This window comes from Gymnoscopelus braueri, assembly GCF_963280865.1.
Source record: "Gymnoscopelus braueri genome assembly, chromosome: 15".
Taxonomy (NCBI): Eukaryota; Metazoa; Chordata; class Actinopteri; order Myctophiformes; family Myctophidae; genus Gymnoscopelus; species Gymnoscopelus braueri.
This window is the reverse complement of record NC_137620.1, coordinates 16761881-16780206: the sequence shown is the minus strand read 5'-3', so window position 1 is coordinate 16780206 and position 18326 is coordinate 16761881. Positions and strand designations below refer to the sequence as shown.

The window sequence follows — 18326 nt, the reverse complement described above, 5'->3', positions numbered from 1 at the left end:
CTCCCACACAACTATCCTTCTCCGTTCTCTACACTGGCTCCCCGTAGCGGCTCGCATCCAGTTTAAAACCCTGGTGCTAGCCTATAGGGCAGTGAAAGGAACAGCTCCTTCTTACCTCCGGGCTATGGTCGATGCCTACACCCCTTCCCGACCACTTCGGTCTGCCACCTCGGGGCGACTGATTGCCTCGTCACTCAAGGGTCCTTCTGGCCGGTCCACACGGTCACGACTTTTTTCTGTTCTGGCCCCACAGTGGTGGAATGAACTTCCCACTGATGTCAGGACAGCAGAGTCACTGCCCATCTTTCGCCGCAGGCTGAAAACCCACCTCTTCAGGAAACACTACCCATCCTCTCTGCCTGGCCTACATGTTGTTAACTAGTTGTACGAACGCTTGTGTTATTGTTGTACTGTTTTATTGGATCTTGTTTAGTCGATATACTTATTTGTTTTAGCTCCTGCTCATTTGATTTTGCTATTGTTGCCTCATCTGTTTAAGGAAAATAGGTAGCTGATATATTGCACTTTTACCGTAGCGCTAGGTATACTCTTGGTTGCTTGTTTTTGCAGAAAATGCACTTAATACTTTTGGTGATTAGTAGTTTTCGTTCCTTACCTATTTTGAATGCACTTATTGTAAGTCGCTTTGGATAAAAGCGTCTGCTAAATGACTCTAATGTAATGTAATATAATGGTGGTGATGAAAAATATGACTTACCTGATACAATCAAAGGGACTTTATTACTTTGTTTTGTAACCTGGTGATTGTTTTTGAGAGAACCAGTACACTGGTATTCACCGCTGTAGCTCGGCACTAGTTGCAATAGAAATGTATTCAGACCATCGTATTGGAAATATGGACCAGCATCTTTGTCAAGTTTGTAATACGGAAGGACACACGGAGGGACGGACAGGGGGAAAAACATACTCTCTCGCCATGCCTTTCGGCCTGGCGAGAGAGTATAATTGAGGGGACAAAGTATGTGACAGGTGGAAATATGATCTTGACTGAATGAAGAGTTTAGATACAAAATCAGTCTTCACCTTGACTGTGTCCATAGGAGAGGAAGTTACTCAGCACTGAAAAATATTTGATGAGAAAATATCAAGTTAAGCATAAATATCTGCATTTAATTATTCCTCATTAACACAACACCAACATACAACTACACTGAAGTCAAAGTGCAGTAACTACACAGAGAATTATACTCATAAAAAGGGCTTTTAAGTGTTTCAATTGGCCAGCAAAATGTGTTATTATCATGAGTACTCAGTAGGCTATTTAAGTGATATGGCACTAATTGTATATCTGCTCTTTAGTGTTAATTCTGACAGCCAATTTTGATTTAGTTTTGGTCTTCGTCGTTTGAATGACATTCTATTTAGTTTTAGTCGTAATTTAGTAATCTGTAATATTTTAGTTTTAGTCTAGTTTTAGTTGACTAAATATAATAATATTTTTGTCAACTAAATGTGCAGTTGATTTAGTCGACAAAAAAATATTTAGGAGGGCCGTGATAAAAAGATAGCAGATCATGAAGGCTAATTTGACCTTTGAGATGAATAAATGAGTCAGTGTGTACAAAAACATAGTTACTGCAGTTTAAGGCTTTAAGAAAAAACGATTCGTTAATTCTGCTGTTATATTCTATCCGGGAAAGCATCTGTGTTATTTTAGATTTTATAGCTATATAACAACATAAGTTTTTCAGAAAACTGTTAAGATTTAGAAGGCTTTTGTAGATCTAAATGGGTTAATATCAACGGCTAAAGTAAGTTCATACTCCTTCCGACCCTCCTCAGAAAGGGAGGTGATAGAACTACAAATTGATGTCATTCTGAGCTTCAGAGGACGGTCCCACAACTTTTCCTTGAAACCCGTACACCTCCAGAAGTCCTGTCTCTCTTAACTATAGTGTGGAAAGCCTTTCCGAACCAGGGGCCTGTTCCTCAAAAGGTGAATTAGAGCTAAAGCCTGGCTTTTCCACCTATCCTGGCTTAATTTAGCCAGGATTAGAGCTGAGTCGGTTCCTCAAAAGGTGAATTATCTTGAAGATTAGTTTAGCCAGTTCACCCTGGCTAAGTTTAGCCTTATCCGATTCCTCAAAAGAGAATTGAAGCAAGCCTAGCTTAGTTACCATGGCAATTTAGCTGTGAAGTTAGCCTGGTCAGGAGCAGGCTAACAGCCAAGCTTACTTAATCCAGTGCCTTGTTCTTCAAGTTTTTCCACAGTTAATTCAAAACATGTGTTTGTATATGGACTAATTTTAATGACCCTGCATTCAAATAAAATGAAATAAATACAATAAGATATAATCCAGACATGCAAAAGTGTCACTTTTCAGCTACAGTCACCTTTTTTAACCCAAATAGGGCAATTGTGTGACACCTGACCCGAAAGAAAACAACATGTTGTCACCTTTTTCACCTCGGGCTGTTTGCATGCCTGATAATCAAATTAATTACTGAAATAGTGTGTGACCATGAATCATAATCATAATTGTTTCACAATGACTCATGTGATTTTAAAATATTACAAAGAATGTCTGACACATACACACACACACATATACCCGTAACTAATAATTTATATATATATATATATATATATATATATATATATATATATATATATATATATATATATATATATATATATATATATATATATATATATATATATATATATAAATTATTAGTTACGGGTTTAAAGGAGCCTCTTTGTAAGTCAATGAGGAGCATATTTTAAATTATCAATTTCTAGTCAATGGAGAAATTATTTTTTATTTCTTGTCCACCTTTGGAGTTACATCATGATGGCAAGGTAACTACACAACCCAAACCTCTACCAAAGTGGTCTTGCAAATGTGGGGTTATTTATTGCGTGTCTCGTCCCGTCCCGTCCCCCCCGCTCATCCCGTCACGGCCCCCTGTCACGGTCAACCCCCGTCCCCGTCCCCCGTCCCCCGTCCCCCGTCCCCCGTCCCCGTCCCCCGTCCCCCGTCCCCCGTCCCGTTCCCGTTCGTCCCGTTCGTCCCGTTGCCCGTCCGTCTCAAACACACACACACACACACACACACACACACACACACACACACACACACACACACACACACACACACACACACACACACACACACACACACACACACTGTGTGTGCTTGCAATATGCTTTCTCCCTGGATCTATTTATTGAGGTCGCGTTTCCTTTCTTGCTTAAATACATTTTACTTCCTTGTATGATTTCATGAGCTGCTGCAGTGCTGCTATTCAGCCACAGAGAAGAACGCTGCTCTGGTTTTCGACTCCGTGATTGGTCAAGTTCAAGGAATCTGCGCTCGAGTTCATGGTCTTTTATAGAAATACGTCGCCGGCGAATCGCCGCCCATTCAGCCTGGCTTCATTATCCTGGCTGGACACAGCCTGGTTTGACAAGGTCTAGCTCGACAAAGTTGCTCCTTTTCAGCCTGGCTTGGCGTCTGAGGAACGGAATAAACGAGGCTTTTCGGACCCGACTTTGTCAAGCCTTGATTTGGCTTAAGGCCAGGCTTTGTTAATTCACCTTTTGAGGAACAGGCCCCAGGAGATGTTCCAACATCGGAAGGAGTATATTGGCCTTAATGATGCGGGACCAAAATAGACAAGATTGCGGAGCAGTTTTGTGTTACGAGGGTGTGTTTTTGTATAAAATAAAATAAAACGTTTCCCGTTAAAATGCTAAGAAAGGGCTCTATGATATCAAAAGAAAGAAAAATGTCCCGCACACTGTCTGGAACTTGCAAAAAATAAATCGATTTAATTTAACATTTGGACATTCCTGGTTGTCCTACACACCTGTCACTAACCTTGTGCATCGGCCTCCTTTAAAAAGCTAAAAACGCTCTATATTCTGATAATCAATGTCGTAGAGCAGTGGTTCTCAACCTTTTTACTCTGAGTAGCACCTAAAAAAAGTACCTACCATAAACCTACCCTATTCTATACACAGTTCACACAGGAGGCTAGTTTCTCATGTCATGCTGTATATCGTCTCTGTCGGGTGGAAACCTCATGTCCAAAACTGTTACTTTGCAGGATTCAAAAGAAATAAATAGCAAAAGTAGCAGATCTACAAGCTCAAAAACTTGTAGATCTGCTACTTTTGAGTAACGCTGTAGTATGATAAAGTAGGGCATTAATTTATGAAAAAACACAAAAAGTTAAAATATGGAGATAAGAGGTTTCTGCCCGACAGCAACTATATTAAGGTAACACTAAAACTGGAACTTTAACTCCCGTGATTCTCACATAAAGCCACAGACAGACAGACAGACAGACAGACATACAGACACCTTGTCATAGACGGCTAGCCACTGGCAGAGCCAGGGCCTAAAAATATGACTTGCAGCTTTTTTTTTAATCAAAAAGCAAAACAGTACCTCTTGCTTTCTGCTTTTATTTGTGAACATTGAAAACGCTTAACGACAATAACAATCTTAAAGGGGAATTTTGGACCACGGTTTTCTTACCTTTTCTATGATGTTATGATATCTTAGGATGAATGGTACAGTAGAAAAATGTCATAACTCCATCACGGGTCCGCCACAGCTTAAAACGTGCGCCAATAGGCCTTGCACTAGATTGCATATTTTAATAACTTTTTTTTTTGTTTTTTTTGGTGAGATCAGACGTTCATAGTGACAGAACACTAAGCAACCGGGGAAAAAAAGTCTCTCTAGATGAGATTGAAATCTCGAGGCTTAGTTTTTTGGACGGCTGCACCTTAACATTAGTTTCAGCCTTAAAAAAAATGCGTGTAAAAACTATTCGCTATATTCTGATATCCAACAAATGTTTTGTCGCTTGCAGATGGCTATAATCATTATCTGTTAATGTGTCAAATAAATACAAGTTTTGTATATATATATATATATATATATATATATATATATACAGTATAGTCACATATTCCTTCATTGAAATGGTTCAAACACTAGTTCAATAGACATACTACAGTAGTAATAATAGTGATAATGATAATACTCACAGAGGAGCACAAAGGGCAACAAGGTGAGACCCATTCCTTCCTGTGATGAACGGCTTTGAAGAACCTTCTTCCTGATCACTGTGATGAAGTGTGTGTGTGTGTGTGTGTGTGTGTGTGTGTGTGTGTGTGTGTGTGTGTGTGTGTGTGTGTGTGTGTGTGTGTGTGTGTGTGTGTGTGTGTGTGTGTGTGTGTGTGTGTGTGTGTGTGTGTGTGTGCGCGCGCACGCACGTGTGCGTTTGTGCGTGCGTGCGTGTTTGTGCGTGCGTGCGTGTTTGTGCGTGTGGTGGAGGGGAGGGGAGGGGGGGGTGTTGTCAAAGGGTGTGAGAAAGAAGGTACACTTCATGCCATGAGCTCAGCATATTTCAGCAGCAGTATTCAGATCTGATCTTCCTTCCTGTTTTTTGGAGTGGGCCGAAATAAAGATGTGAACTCTTTCATAGGCGCGTTCTAAGTAGATTTTGTCCTATTATGCATGGGTTAGAAGTAGAATTAAATGTCTTGTACTGCCAACAAATTGTATCTTCAAGACACGGGCCAACACCATGGTCATTCACCAATGAAGAACAGAAAAATTAAAACTCAAAATATGACAAATTATGTAATTTTTACCTTGATTCTGACCTTGAGCATTGATCTTTTAAACACAAAATTAAGCCGGCCTACTGATCATTCCAAAGTGTTGTGAAAATCCACCTGTCTGTTCTTGATTTTAACCTTGACGGTCCCTTGGACCCTTTATCCCCAAAAGTTGACCATCTCTTTGAGGCAGCCTACTGATCATTCATCAGTTATTTTGTTCACAGACTGACATAATTTGAACTTTATTAATTAATTTGAAAGCACAGTGTGATAGAAGTATTCCATCGCTTAATTTTCCACAAGGAATCCAATGCATCAAACCTATTGTCTTCTTGACAAGTTGCATGAAAATCCACATATCGTTGAGTTATTTTGTTCACAGATGCACAGATACATAGCAGGACATTATGTTCCTATTATGACTTGGTAGTGAAATGCTCATGCTTTAGTGAATAATAACACTACAGAGCTATAAAACAAACATCTGTGTTCACCACCGAGATAATGTATCTGTTGACTCTTTCTGTAATGTTCTTTTTTTTTTTAAACATTAAACAGCATTATGAGTGAAAACAGACAATATAATAATAACCAACATGAAACACTGAAGACTAGACTGACATTAGAGTCCTCACTGACAACAAAGGAAACAGCCTGTGTGTCAAACCACAGTCACAGAAACAGCCTCCATCACAGTGGAGCATTTCTCTGCATGCATGAATTTGTGTCGTAGTCAATTGCTTATTTCCACTCCATGGCCTAGCAGACACGTATCCAATAGCCTGGAGGGAGATTAATTCACAAAAATAACATTGTTGTTCATATAAATTGACAATGAACATTTTTAGATGGGGGTCCGCAGCCAAATACATATCAATTTGGGGGTCCTTGACATGAAACATTTTGAGAAATACTTCTAAATGTAATCCTAATCTAATGTAGTATAGTTCTCACCTTTGGATATGCTGTATCGACACAGCAGGAGCAGAAAGATGGTCAGTAGAATCACAACAACAAGTCCCACTATCAGTCCCAACATCAGGACCACAAAGGGCAACAAGGTGAGACCCATTGTCTCATGTGATGAACGATTCTGAAGAACCTTCTACGTCCTGATCACTGTGATGAAGTACTGCTGTGTGTTTGTGTGTGTGTGTGTGTGTGTGTGTGTGTGTGTGTGTGTGTGTGTGTGTGTGTGTGTGTGTGTGTGTGTGTGTGTGTGTGTGTGTGTGTGTGTGTGTGTGTGTGTGTGCGCGCGCGCGTGCGTGCGTGCGTGTGGTGGAGGGGAGGGGGGGTGTGGTTAAAGGGTGTGAGAAAGAAGGTACACTTCATGCCATGAGCTCAGCATATTTCAGCAGCAGTATTCAGATCTGGTCTTCCTTCCTGTGTTTTGGTAGAGAGGCCGAAATAAAGATGTGAACTCTTTCATAGGCGCGTTCTAAGTAGGGTTGCATGGGTTAGAAGTAGAATTAAATTTCTTGTACTGCAAACAAATTGTATCTTCAAGACACGGGCCAACACCATCCATGGTCATTCAAAAATGAAGAACAGAAAAACTAAAACTCAATATATGACAAATTATGTAATTTTTACCTTGATTCTGACCTTGAGCATTGATCTTTTAAACACAAAATTAAGCCGGCCTACTGATAAATAAAAAAGGGTTGTGAAAATCCATCTGTCTGTTCTTGATTTTGACCTTGACCTTGACGGTCCCTTTGACCCTTTATCCCCAAAAGTTGACCATCTCTTTGGGGCAGCCTATACTGATCATTCATTATTTTGTTCACAGACTGACATAATTTGAACTTTATTAATTAATTTGAAAGCACAGTGTGATAGAAGTATTCCATCACTTAATTCTCCACAAGGAATCAAATGCATCAAACCTATTGTCTTCTTGACAAGTTGCATGAAAATCCACATATCGCTGAGTTATTTTGTTCACAGATGCACAGATACATAGCAGGAAATTATGTTCCTATTATGACTTGGTAGTGAAATGCTCATGCTTTAGTGAATAATAACACTACAGAGCTATAAAACAAACATCTGTGTTCACCACCGAGATAACGTATCTGTTGACTCTTTCTGTAATGTTCTTTAAAAAAAAAAAAACATTAAACAGCATTATGGGTGAAAACAGACAATATAATAACCAACAGGAAACACTGAAGACTAGGCTGTCATTAGAGTCCTCACTGACCACAAAGGAAACCTGTGTCAAACCACAGTCACACAAACAGCCTCCATCACAGTGGAGCATTTCTCTGCATGCATGAATTTGTTTCGTAGTCGATTGCTTATTTCCACTCCATGGCCTAGCAGACACGTATCCAATAGCCTGGAGGGAGATTAATTCACAAAAATAACATTGTTGTTCATATAAATTGACAATGAACATTTTTAGAGTTTACAATATTGTCACCAAAACAGAAAAACAAATCTTACTATACTATGACATAGAAAAGAGGCATTTCCTATACTGTGTAGTCAAAACATTTCAGTTTCAGTATTACACCCCGACATAAAAAAACAAAAATAGTCAAAGTTACCTACAAATATATCTATGACATAATAACATATATCCAAAAAGTCATGCTATTTTATGTCAGGAAATCCAAGAAAACGTATACTATGTCATAAAATTGTATATACTGTACTTACATGCATATACTGTATGTACCTGTATACCGCATTTGCTACTCTGGGACCACGCAAGTTGGGAACGATGCAAATTGGGAATGCATGCCCAACAATACCCATTATATCCATTATACCCGTTGTCAGTGTATCCATTTGTCTATTATGCCCACATTGATGACATCAGGGTTTTCCATATATGGGGAGATCCGCTGATCCAACTGACTTTCCACTTGGTGCATCAGTCCATGCACCAGAATAGTCTCCATTTATGGTAAACTCTTTGAGCTTGTGATGTCACAGAGTGATGTCAGAGCGTGACATCATCAGTGACACCAGCAAGATAACATAGACGGAAGCTCGGTGGCGCAGTGGTAAAGTCCCTGCCCATCACCATGGAGCAGTGGGTTCGAATCCACCGTGGTGCCACCGGCTTTAATAATTGGCCCGTGTTAGCTCGATGCACAACAAGTGTGTCATCACACCCAGCTCAGAGTCTAATTAGTTTACCTGAGGCTAACTGTGTGACTGCTGGAATCAGCCAGCTAATTTCTTAACTGTCTTCTGTTGTATGTGTTTGCGTGTGTGTGTGTGTGTGTGTGTTTCTGCAGGTATGCATTAGTGTGTGCATACATGCATTTGTGTGGATATGGATGTGTGTCATTCATGCTGCATACTCTCTGCAGGCTGGTGTCACAACATTGAATGAGAGGAAGACAGATGTCTCTGTACAACCACAGTGCTGTGCATCTCATCACTTTGTGAAACAGGAAACATGTTTGTCTTCTTTTGCTTCCCTTTTGTAGGACCACATTGGAAACAAGTGTTTTATGACGCTTTTATGTGTACATCCTGGGTTTAAGTGTATTAGTGTTATATTGTGTACTCGTATCTATTTTACCAAAATCAAATCAAATCAAATCCCTGTACAAACCTACAGTATTATTCCATTAGCAACAAGAGCAGAGCAATCAAGTGGAGAGTGTCTTTCTTCTGAGTGGTGGAGTGATGTAGAACTGTACAAAGACATTAGACTTCATAGTGCAATGAGGTTATTACCACGGCTCTTAACCAATCAGATTGTGTCATTGAGCCACCCACTGTATAAATAACATTAAAGCTGCTAATAGAGCCTGCCTGCTTGCTCAGGGGAGACATTGAATCTTGACCATCAGGTCAGATTTCGTGTCAGATCCTGTGTCTAGGTGAGACATGACCTTTGACACAATCTAAATGTCTCAATAGAAGAGCAGGGAGACAAAATACAACCACCTTTGCATAAGTTATACACTTTTTATCATACAGATAAGACAAAATTACATCTTATTCATTAGGAAAGAATTACATAGTGCCGCTTTAAGGGCAGCATATGACAAAACTAAATATTGTTCATCATTAATCATTCATCATGTATTTAAAACTGAACTGTAATGTATACTCTGTCATAATACTGTACAAACAAATAATAATGTTCATGGTTTGTTTTTGTTGATAAGATAATGTTATCCTAAGACCAGCTGAAATATTTTTTTTCACACTTTTTAACAAATGGACCTGTGTGATCTAAATGCTGATGTGAAACAAATACAAATTTAAGATTTATTCATTTACTTACTTACTTCACATTATTGGAAAAACATGAACGCGTAAACACTTCACTGAAAAATTGTGTAGAAAAAAAGCTAAACATGGCATTATATTTGTTTGAGATGAATGAAAGTATTTTCAAACAGCAGGGCAAAATCTCTACAGACATTATAAGAGTGGAATATCAAAAACTAAACACTTAAACAAAAATATATATTCATTAAAATGTAATAAACAAAAGTCTGTAAAACACAAACCATAAAACCATACAGTAAACGTTTTATGTAAATATCTTAACATCTACAAAGATTGAATTAATATCATATTTAATATAATTTAAAATCACAATAGTCAAAAAGTATATTTTGTATACTGCACAAGTTGATGTGCTAGAATGAGGAGTAAAATAGGTGTCAGCATTGTATGTGTGTGTATGCACATACTGTATGTGGTTGAGTGCATGTGCATGTTTGCTCACGCATGTATACGGCAGTAGATCTATGAATATGCATTTGAACCTCATCTAGATGAATCGATTGACACTTCAACTATACATTATAGTTTTAAACTACTTCTTATATTAATCCAAACTGTGACTTTGTGTGTGTGCGTGCGTGCGAGAGAACATGGCTCTTGTATGTAGATGGCTCCGTAAATGTTACCCTGCATTTATTGGTGAAAATCCATTTATATTGTTACAGTATCTATCCCTGCATTAATGCTGTAGATCCATTGACTTCATCCACGTGTCATGTTGGGTTGTCCTACACCACTGTATCTAAGGAGTTTAAACAAAGTTACAGTGTACATTTAAAACAGGAACTCTGTCAGTGAACATTGTGCTGTATAATATTGTGTCTACTGCTTGAATATATAACTGTGGAATATGAAGAAATATATTCACATCTCATTCAGTTGTGAGTGGTGTCATTCATTAAAGTTACATTTTCATTCCATCTCAACAGATCACAGATATCTTTGCTCAATGGAATTTCCCTCGACATCCATTACATTCTGGACTCTGGTCCTACTATTGAGTGTCTGATGTTAACAATATGGTATGAGAACTTATAGCTCAATTAAACTTTGGTAGAGATTTAGGTTGTGTCCCTTTTGTTTTTCTCCCATCCATTTACAATGATTGATAAAGATATTATGCAGCATGCACAACAACAAACAGTGACTTTGTCACAGTTCTTCCTCCTATTTAAAATGCTAGAATAAAAATTAAAGGGATACTTCACTCTCGGGCCGGGGACACATTTAAAAAATATATAAAAAATAAATGAAAAAAGTTATGGAAAATTCATGGCCCCCTCACACATTAGTAGGACACTCTAATGCGTGAGGGGGCCATGAATTTTCCATAACTTTTTTCATTTATTTTTAATATTTTTTTTAAATGTGTCCCCGGCCCGAAAGTGAAGTATCCCTTTAAATACTGCAGTGTGGTTGTATGCATCGTCCTTATCAGACATCCATGTCTGTCCAGACTCGTATAGTATATCGTTGCTGTCGGGCAGAAATCTCTTATCTCCATATTTTAACTTTTTTCGTCAGTTAACGCCCTACTTGCTCATACTACAGCGTCACACAAAAGCATCAAAAGTAGCAGATCGATACAAGCATGAAGTGTCGCATTTTGTGACCTTGTAAATCTGCTACTTTTGCTATTTGTGAATTTTAATCCTAAAAAGTAACAGTTTTGGACTTGGACTGGGTTTCCAGCCGACAGAGACGATATGTAGAGGATGGAGACTTCATTAATGAACACACTGTACTTCTAAATAATCCTTTAGTCCAAGTGGATATTAGTGCCAAATATCATAAAATTCCCTCAAGGTGTTTCTGAAATATCACGTTCACAAGGTTGAATGTTAATATTCTACAATAAAACCAAATGAAATAATTTATCTGAACCTTGAAAATATATACTGTACCATTCTCGTAGTGATCAGTTTGATCGATTACTCCATAGACACTTGTGTCACCTAAAGGTAAACAAAAGTACACATTAATGTGGTGCTTATTGTTGTTATTTCACACATGGTTTCAATTTAGTTAATTATTCTGTATTATTCAATGTTTAATGAATGACGGTTTATTTTTTATTTGAAGCTGTAAATTAATTTACATTTTAAATTAGAACGAGTTGTTCTTGTCAGAAGTGTCATGATTGGTTCAAAAACTGACCGTGCTGCAGTGGGCAGTACACATCATCAGGAGCTCCACTTTGATTGGTCCCCTGGTCAGCTGAGCCCTGATTGGTTCCCTGAGACTGAACCGCTCTGCAATGAAAATAATATAGGCGAAATAAAGTAGAAATCTTTTGAAATCTACAGAAATATATTAAGTAGGAATCTATTGCCGACATGTTTATTAATAGACAGAGTAATACTGTAGGCTACTTACTTGACACAACATGGATCTGTAAAAAAGAAAAGAAAAAGAAAAAAAGATTTAAATTGCTATGCAATGGAAAGCAACAGTATCATTTAAGGAGAGTTACAGTGATTGTAATCAACATCAGCGGTTCTTCAAGGACCCCAAAATTAATATTTTACCGTGGTACCCCAATCTGAAAATATATTGTGCCAGGGACCCCATACAAGATTTGTGTTGTTAAAGAGTTTTTAGAAAATAGCAGATCTACAAGCTCACAACATAATGTTCAACGAACGTCTTGATGCGATACATTGTGATCTTGTAGATCAGCTATTTTCAAATGTATATAGAGGTTAAACGGATTTTGTTGGTCCCCCTCGAGGACCCTTTGACCCCACTTTGAGAACCACTGTTCTCTGTGTCAGTGGTTCTCAAAGTGGGGTCCGGGGACCCACAGGGGTCCTTGGGGGCCTTCCAGGGGATCCCAGCGAAATGTGTTGATACAGCATCACAATCATTTTAACCACTTTATCCATAATACGTTGGCCTTTAAAAAATAGCAGATGTACAAGCTCACATCGCGTCACTTAAGGTCCCGTGCTGCGAGCTTGTACATCTGCTATTTTTGATCTATTTAGAAATCTGGATAGTATTGGAATTTCTTATTTACATAAATCTTCTCTTCTGGGGGTCCCTGGCACAAAACATCCAGATGGGGGTCCGCAGCCAAATACATATCAATTTGGGGGTCCTTGACATGAAACATTTTGAGAAATACTTCTAAATGTAATCCTAATCTAATGTAGTATAGTTCTCACCTTTGGATGTTCTGTATCGACACAGCAGGAGCAGAAGGATGGTCAGTAGAATCACAACAACAAGTCCCACTATCAGTCCCACCATCAGTCCCTCATGTGGAGAAATATGTTCCGCAGATCCAGAGACCGCTAGAGGTAAAAGGATTGATTCAGGAAATGCACTGCCGTTTTAGTGTTAAAAAGCTCTATTACAAGTATTTGTTTAGTAACAGGGGTCTTCCCCATCTCTATATTTCTGCTTGTGGTCTTACCCAGACACCTAGTGGTCACCACACTGGAGGTTTTCAGTCCCTTCCTGCTGGTGCTGCAGGTGAAATTGACCTCGTTGTCCGGGCTGAAGGAGGCCAATAAGTGCGAGAGGCTGTTGTTGCTCGATGTCCAAAATGAGATGTTTACGACCGGTTGAGCCTGCCAGGTGAAGACGACCCCTTTGTTTGGAGACGAGCACTGCAAAGCCATTCGACAGTGTCCTTCCTTTGACACGCTTGCACCAATGAAATGCTGAATGATGGGCTGATCTGCAGACAGAATTACATTTGATATCAACTACACACTGCTAAATTCTGAGCATGAATTCAACCCTGAGGGTACGAACACACTGGAGTTTGATTCTGCCTATGTGGCCGTCTTTTTGCAATGCTTCTGTGTCCGTACCCTGAGGTACGGACACGTACAGTAGGAAAATCTACTCAACCCTGTTGAGTAGATCTTGTCACTGAAGGTTGAGTAGATCTTGTCACTGAAGGTTGAGTAGATCTTGTCACTGAAGGTGGAGTAGATCTTGTCACTGAAGGTTGAGGCACTATGACACAGTATGACGGCAATGAAAACAGCATTTGAAATGATAGCATTTAGGCTACACACACACACACACACACACACACACACACACACACACACACACACACACACACGCACCCCCCCCCCCCCCACACACACACACACACGCAACATTTATTTTATTCTAAGTACTCACCAATTGTGTGTATTGTGACTGCATCACTGTGTTCAGTGTCATAAACTGGTTCTCCTCTCCTTCCTATGCACCTGTAGACTCCACCTTCTGACACACTGATTGATCCATCAGAGTGTTGAACACCATCTTGCTTGATCACTGTGTTATGTTGGTACAGGCTGTATTGCCATTTCCAGCCAGATGAACCATCCACAGAGCAGCGCAGTGTAACACTGCCCCCTACAGGTAGGTCAGCTTTCAGTGTGGCCTTTGGTTTATGATCTGTTGATCAGATTAGGAAGACAAACTTTTAACTAGAACAAAATGAGCTTTTGCTTCTCTCTGTCCCTTCTTGAACAAGAATGGTTCTGCTTTGTTACTGTGTTGATGATGTACTGTATGGAGTATTGAGTTTTCTGTACTTTTTATTTGTTCAAGATAAATAAAGATCAAATTCAATCAAACATCCACTTCCTGGAGAAAAGTAGCTGACAACTACACTGAGTAGTCTACCATGCACATTTTGACAATAAGTAAAATATGTCAAATACTCACTTGATGAAAATAGGATTAAAAATAAATAGTACTGAAAATAATTATTGATTATTAAGAACTCCCTGATAAGTGATAACCAAATGGCCAATCACAGCTTGACCATCCCTCCAGCTATGGGATATTGTCTCTAACTACCTACTGTACACAGCAGTCATGAAAAAAGAAAAAAAAGAGAATATATTGAAACGTCCTGAAAGGTACATACTGTATATAGGTTAAATGTGCCAGGGACCCCCAGAAGAGAAGATTAATGTTTTAAAAAGTTCAAAATGATAAAAAAAATAGCAGATGTACAAGCTCGCAACACGGCACAAAGTGATGCGCTGTGAGCTTGTAGATCAGCTATCTTTTAATAGCCAACATATAAATGGAAACGGTGGTTAAATTCCTTGAGATGCTATGTAAACTACTTTAGCTGGGGACCCCCTGGAACCTCCCCCAAGGACCCGTAGGAGTTCCCGGACCCCACTTTGAGAACCACTGATATACAGTATACTGTCTGAGTGCTATGAATGATCTTAAAACATAATGACAGTGATGATAATATGATGATATGACTTACCTGATACAATCAAAGTGACTTCATTACTCTTTTTATGCGTGCCATCCTTTTTGAAAGTACCAGTACACTGGTATTCACCGCTGTAGCCTGGCTCTGGTGGTCTCATTTCAAATGTATTCTGATCATGGTATCTGACAAATGATTGACCATCTTTGTCAAGTGTGTACCACCAGTCAGTCTTCTCTCCTTCTCTCATGTCACATATTAATGTAACAGACTCTCCAGTAAATATATGGGACCAGTTGGGCTCCAGGCTCAGAACAGGTTCTGGTCTCTCTACACAAACACATAAAACACAAACACACAAGTAGAATTAAACCAAATGCTACAAACAGCCTCATCTGTCACTAAACCAGAGTAATAAGCAAGTTGAGTAGATGCATATTAGTAAACTGACTATATGTAATGTGTAATAATTGAGAGGATGAAGTATATGTGACAATGTGAGTATAGTTTAAATAGGATCTTGACTGAGTGAATAAAGAGAATAGATATCAATCTTTACCTTGACTGTGTCCACAGGAGAGGAAGCTACTCACTGAAAGATATTTGATGAGAGACAATATCAAGTTAAGCATAAATATCAGTATTTTAATTTCTTTCTGCTTTTATTTGTGTGTGGACAGATGTTTTAAAAAAAACAAAAAAAAAGTGAAAACCTTTCATAAGGTATGATGCCATACAAGCTTCATATCTTAGGCTGCACATTAACAATATAGTTTTGGCTTGATGTAAAATAATGCATTTGAAAACGATTTTATTAATATTTATTAATATTCATTAATATTAAAATTCCAGCTTGTACACATCATAGATCATTGATTTAGCTGTGTAGTTGTGTAAAATAAACAAATAAAATGTTTTATGGTATACTACAGTATATGAGTGGGCACTAAAGGCCATCTCTGTACTGTAGCATCATCAGTGTTTGTACTTTGGTCTTTTAATGTTGATTTTTTGTTATCGCTAATAGCAAATCAAAATATTGCTGAAATTATAAATCTACAGCAAGGTTAAAACATTGGTCAAGATCCTACGTAAAAAAACAACTACTACATTGATTCCCTTGACATTTGAGTGTATTCAAACTCAGCAGCTTAAAGGGATAGTTCACCCACAAACTTCCTTTTTTCTATCGATTAGTCACCCTATGGAGACTTGAATTCATGGATATTATTTAGTTTTTGTCGCATTCCTAATCCAATAATTTGATGACACAAAGAGTCTCCTTTGTGTTTCCTACCGGAACCGCTACCGGTCCGCTGGTCATCAACTATCCCTTTAACAAAATATAATTACAGTTGAGCCACGTATTCCTTCATTGAAATTGTTCAATACTAGAAACTAGTTCAATAGACCTACTAGTAATAATAGTGATATACTCACATAGGAGCACACAGGGAAAGGTGAGACCCATCTTCTCCTGTGTTGAACGGCTCTGAAAATACTTCTACAGTACGTCCTGATCACTGTGAACTAAGAGCTACTGTGTGTGTGTGTGTGTGTGTGTGTGTGTGTGTGTGTGTGTGTGTGTGTGTGTGTGTGTGTGTGTGTGTGTGTGTGTGTGTGTGTGTGTGTGTGTGTGTGTGTGTGTGTGTGTGTGTGTGTGTGTGTGTGTGTGTGTGTGTGTGTGTGTGTGTGTGTGTGTGTGTGTGTGTGTGTGTGTGTGTGTGTGTGTGTAGGGGGTACTTTCATGTTCTTCCTCTTTTTGGAAGAGAATCTGAGATAAAGCTAATTCATGCACACTATATAAGTAGAAATACATATCTTGCATACAAATTGTATCTTTCATGATGAAGACATATGGGCCAACTGCATGGCCATTCACAAATGAACAAGATAAAACAACCTCATGATGTGTGGGGATGGTTTGAGTTATCCTGTGTGCATCAATTCAACGCAATGTGTGTCGTCACACCCAGCTCAGAGAGGGGATTGCGATTCGTATATCAGCACCAGCTGAGCTAAAGTATGTAGTTCACTGTGATTGGTCTATACTTTTCCAAGACATCCATCCATCCAACCAACCATCAGATGTCATCTAGGATTTTAAACTGCTACCACAATGGAATGGAATGATTATTTCCATAATTATACTATTTTAAGTTTGCATGTTTGTATCTGTTTTTATGCAGGTTCACGTCTGTGAACCTGCATAAAAACAGATACAGCCGTGCAGTGAAGAGACTATAATAACCAAAGACCACAAACAGGTGAAGTATCACAACATTGAGGAAGACAGACGTCTCACTACAACCACAGTGCTGTGCATTTCATCACTTTTTGAAACAGGAAACATGTTTGTCTTCTTTTGCTTCCCTCTACAAACCTATATTATTATTCTATTAACAACAAGAGCAGAGCAATCAAGTGGAAAGTGTCTTTCTTCTGAGTGGTGGAGTGATGTAGAACTGTACAAAGACATTAGACTTCATAGTGCTATGTGGTTATTACCACGGCTCTAAACCAATCAGATCTACCATACAGATTGGACAAAATTACATTTTATTATTTCAATTGTTTTTTACATAGTGCCGCTTTAAAGCCAACATAAGACAAAATATTTGTTAATCATTCATTTTGTGAAACAAATACAAATTTAAGATTTATTAATTTACTTACTTCACATTCTTTGAAAAACATGTAAGCATAAAAACTTAACATTATGTACAAAAAAGAGCTAAACATGGCATTATATTTGTTTGAGATGAATGAAAGTATTTTCAAACAGCAGGGCAAAATCTGTACAGACATTGTAAGGGTTGAATATCTAAAACTAAATACGTAAACAAAAATATAATTATTTTCAACTATTTTCATTAAAATGTAATAAAACAAAAGTCTCAAAAACACAAACCATAACATATTATATAAATATCTTAACACCTACAAAGATTGAATTAATATAATATGTAATATAATTTAAAATCACAATAGTCAAAAAGTTTATTTTGTACACTGCACAAGTTCATGTGCTAGAATGAGGAGTAAAATAGGAGTCTGCATTTTATGTGTGTATGCATATACTGCATGTGGTTAAGTGCATGTACATGTTTGCACACGCATGTATACGGCAGTAGATCTATGAATATGCATTTGAACCTCATCTAAGATAAATCGATTGACACTTCAACAATACATTATAGTTTTTTTTTATTTAATTTTTTTATCCCGCGATTTTTGTAACCCATTTTGTTTCACCCGGTGCCAATTTCC

At 38.3% G+C, this 18326-nt stretch overlaps 1 protein-coding gene across 1 annotated transcript in view; it reads right to left on the bottom strand.

Moving 5' to 3' along the window:
- The window catches only part of LOC308101393 (uncharacterized protein), a gene marked incomplete at its 3' end in the record, with an annotated part of 39698 nt that extends 23167 nt beyond the window's left edge, over window positions 1–16531 (bottom strand). The window contains exon 1 of the mRNA XM_080450816.1: window positions 16497–16531. Within this exon, the coding sequence (XP_080306942.1) occupies window positions 16497–16527 (31 nt within the window). The 5' untranslated portion in view covers window positions 16528–16531. The remainder of the gene's footprint in view (window positions 1–16496) is intronic.
- Between the last annotated feature and the right edge of the window lie 1795 nt (window positions 16532–18326).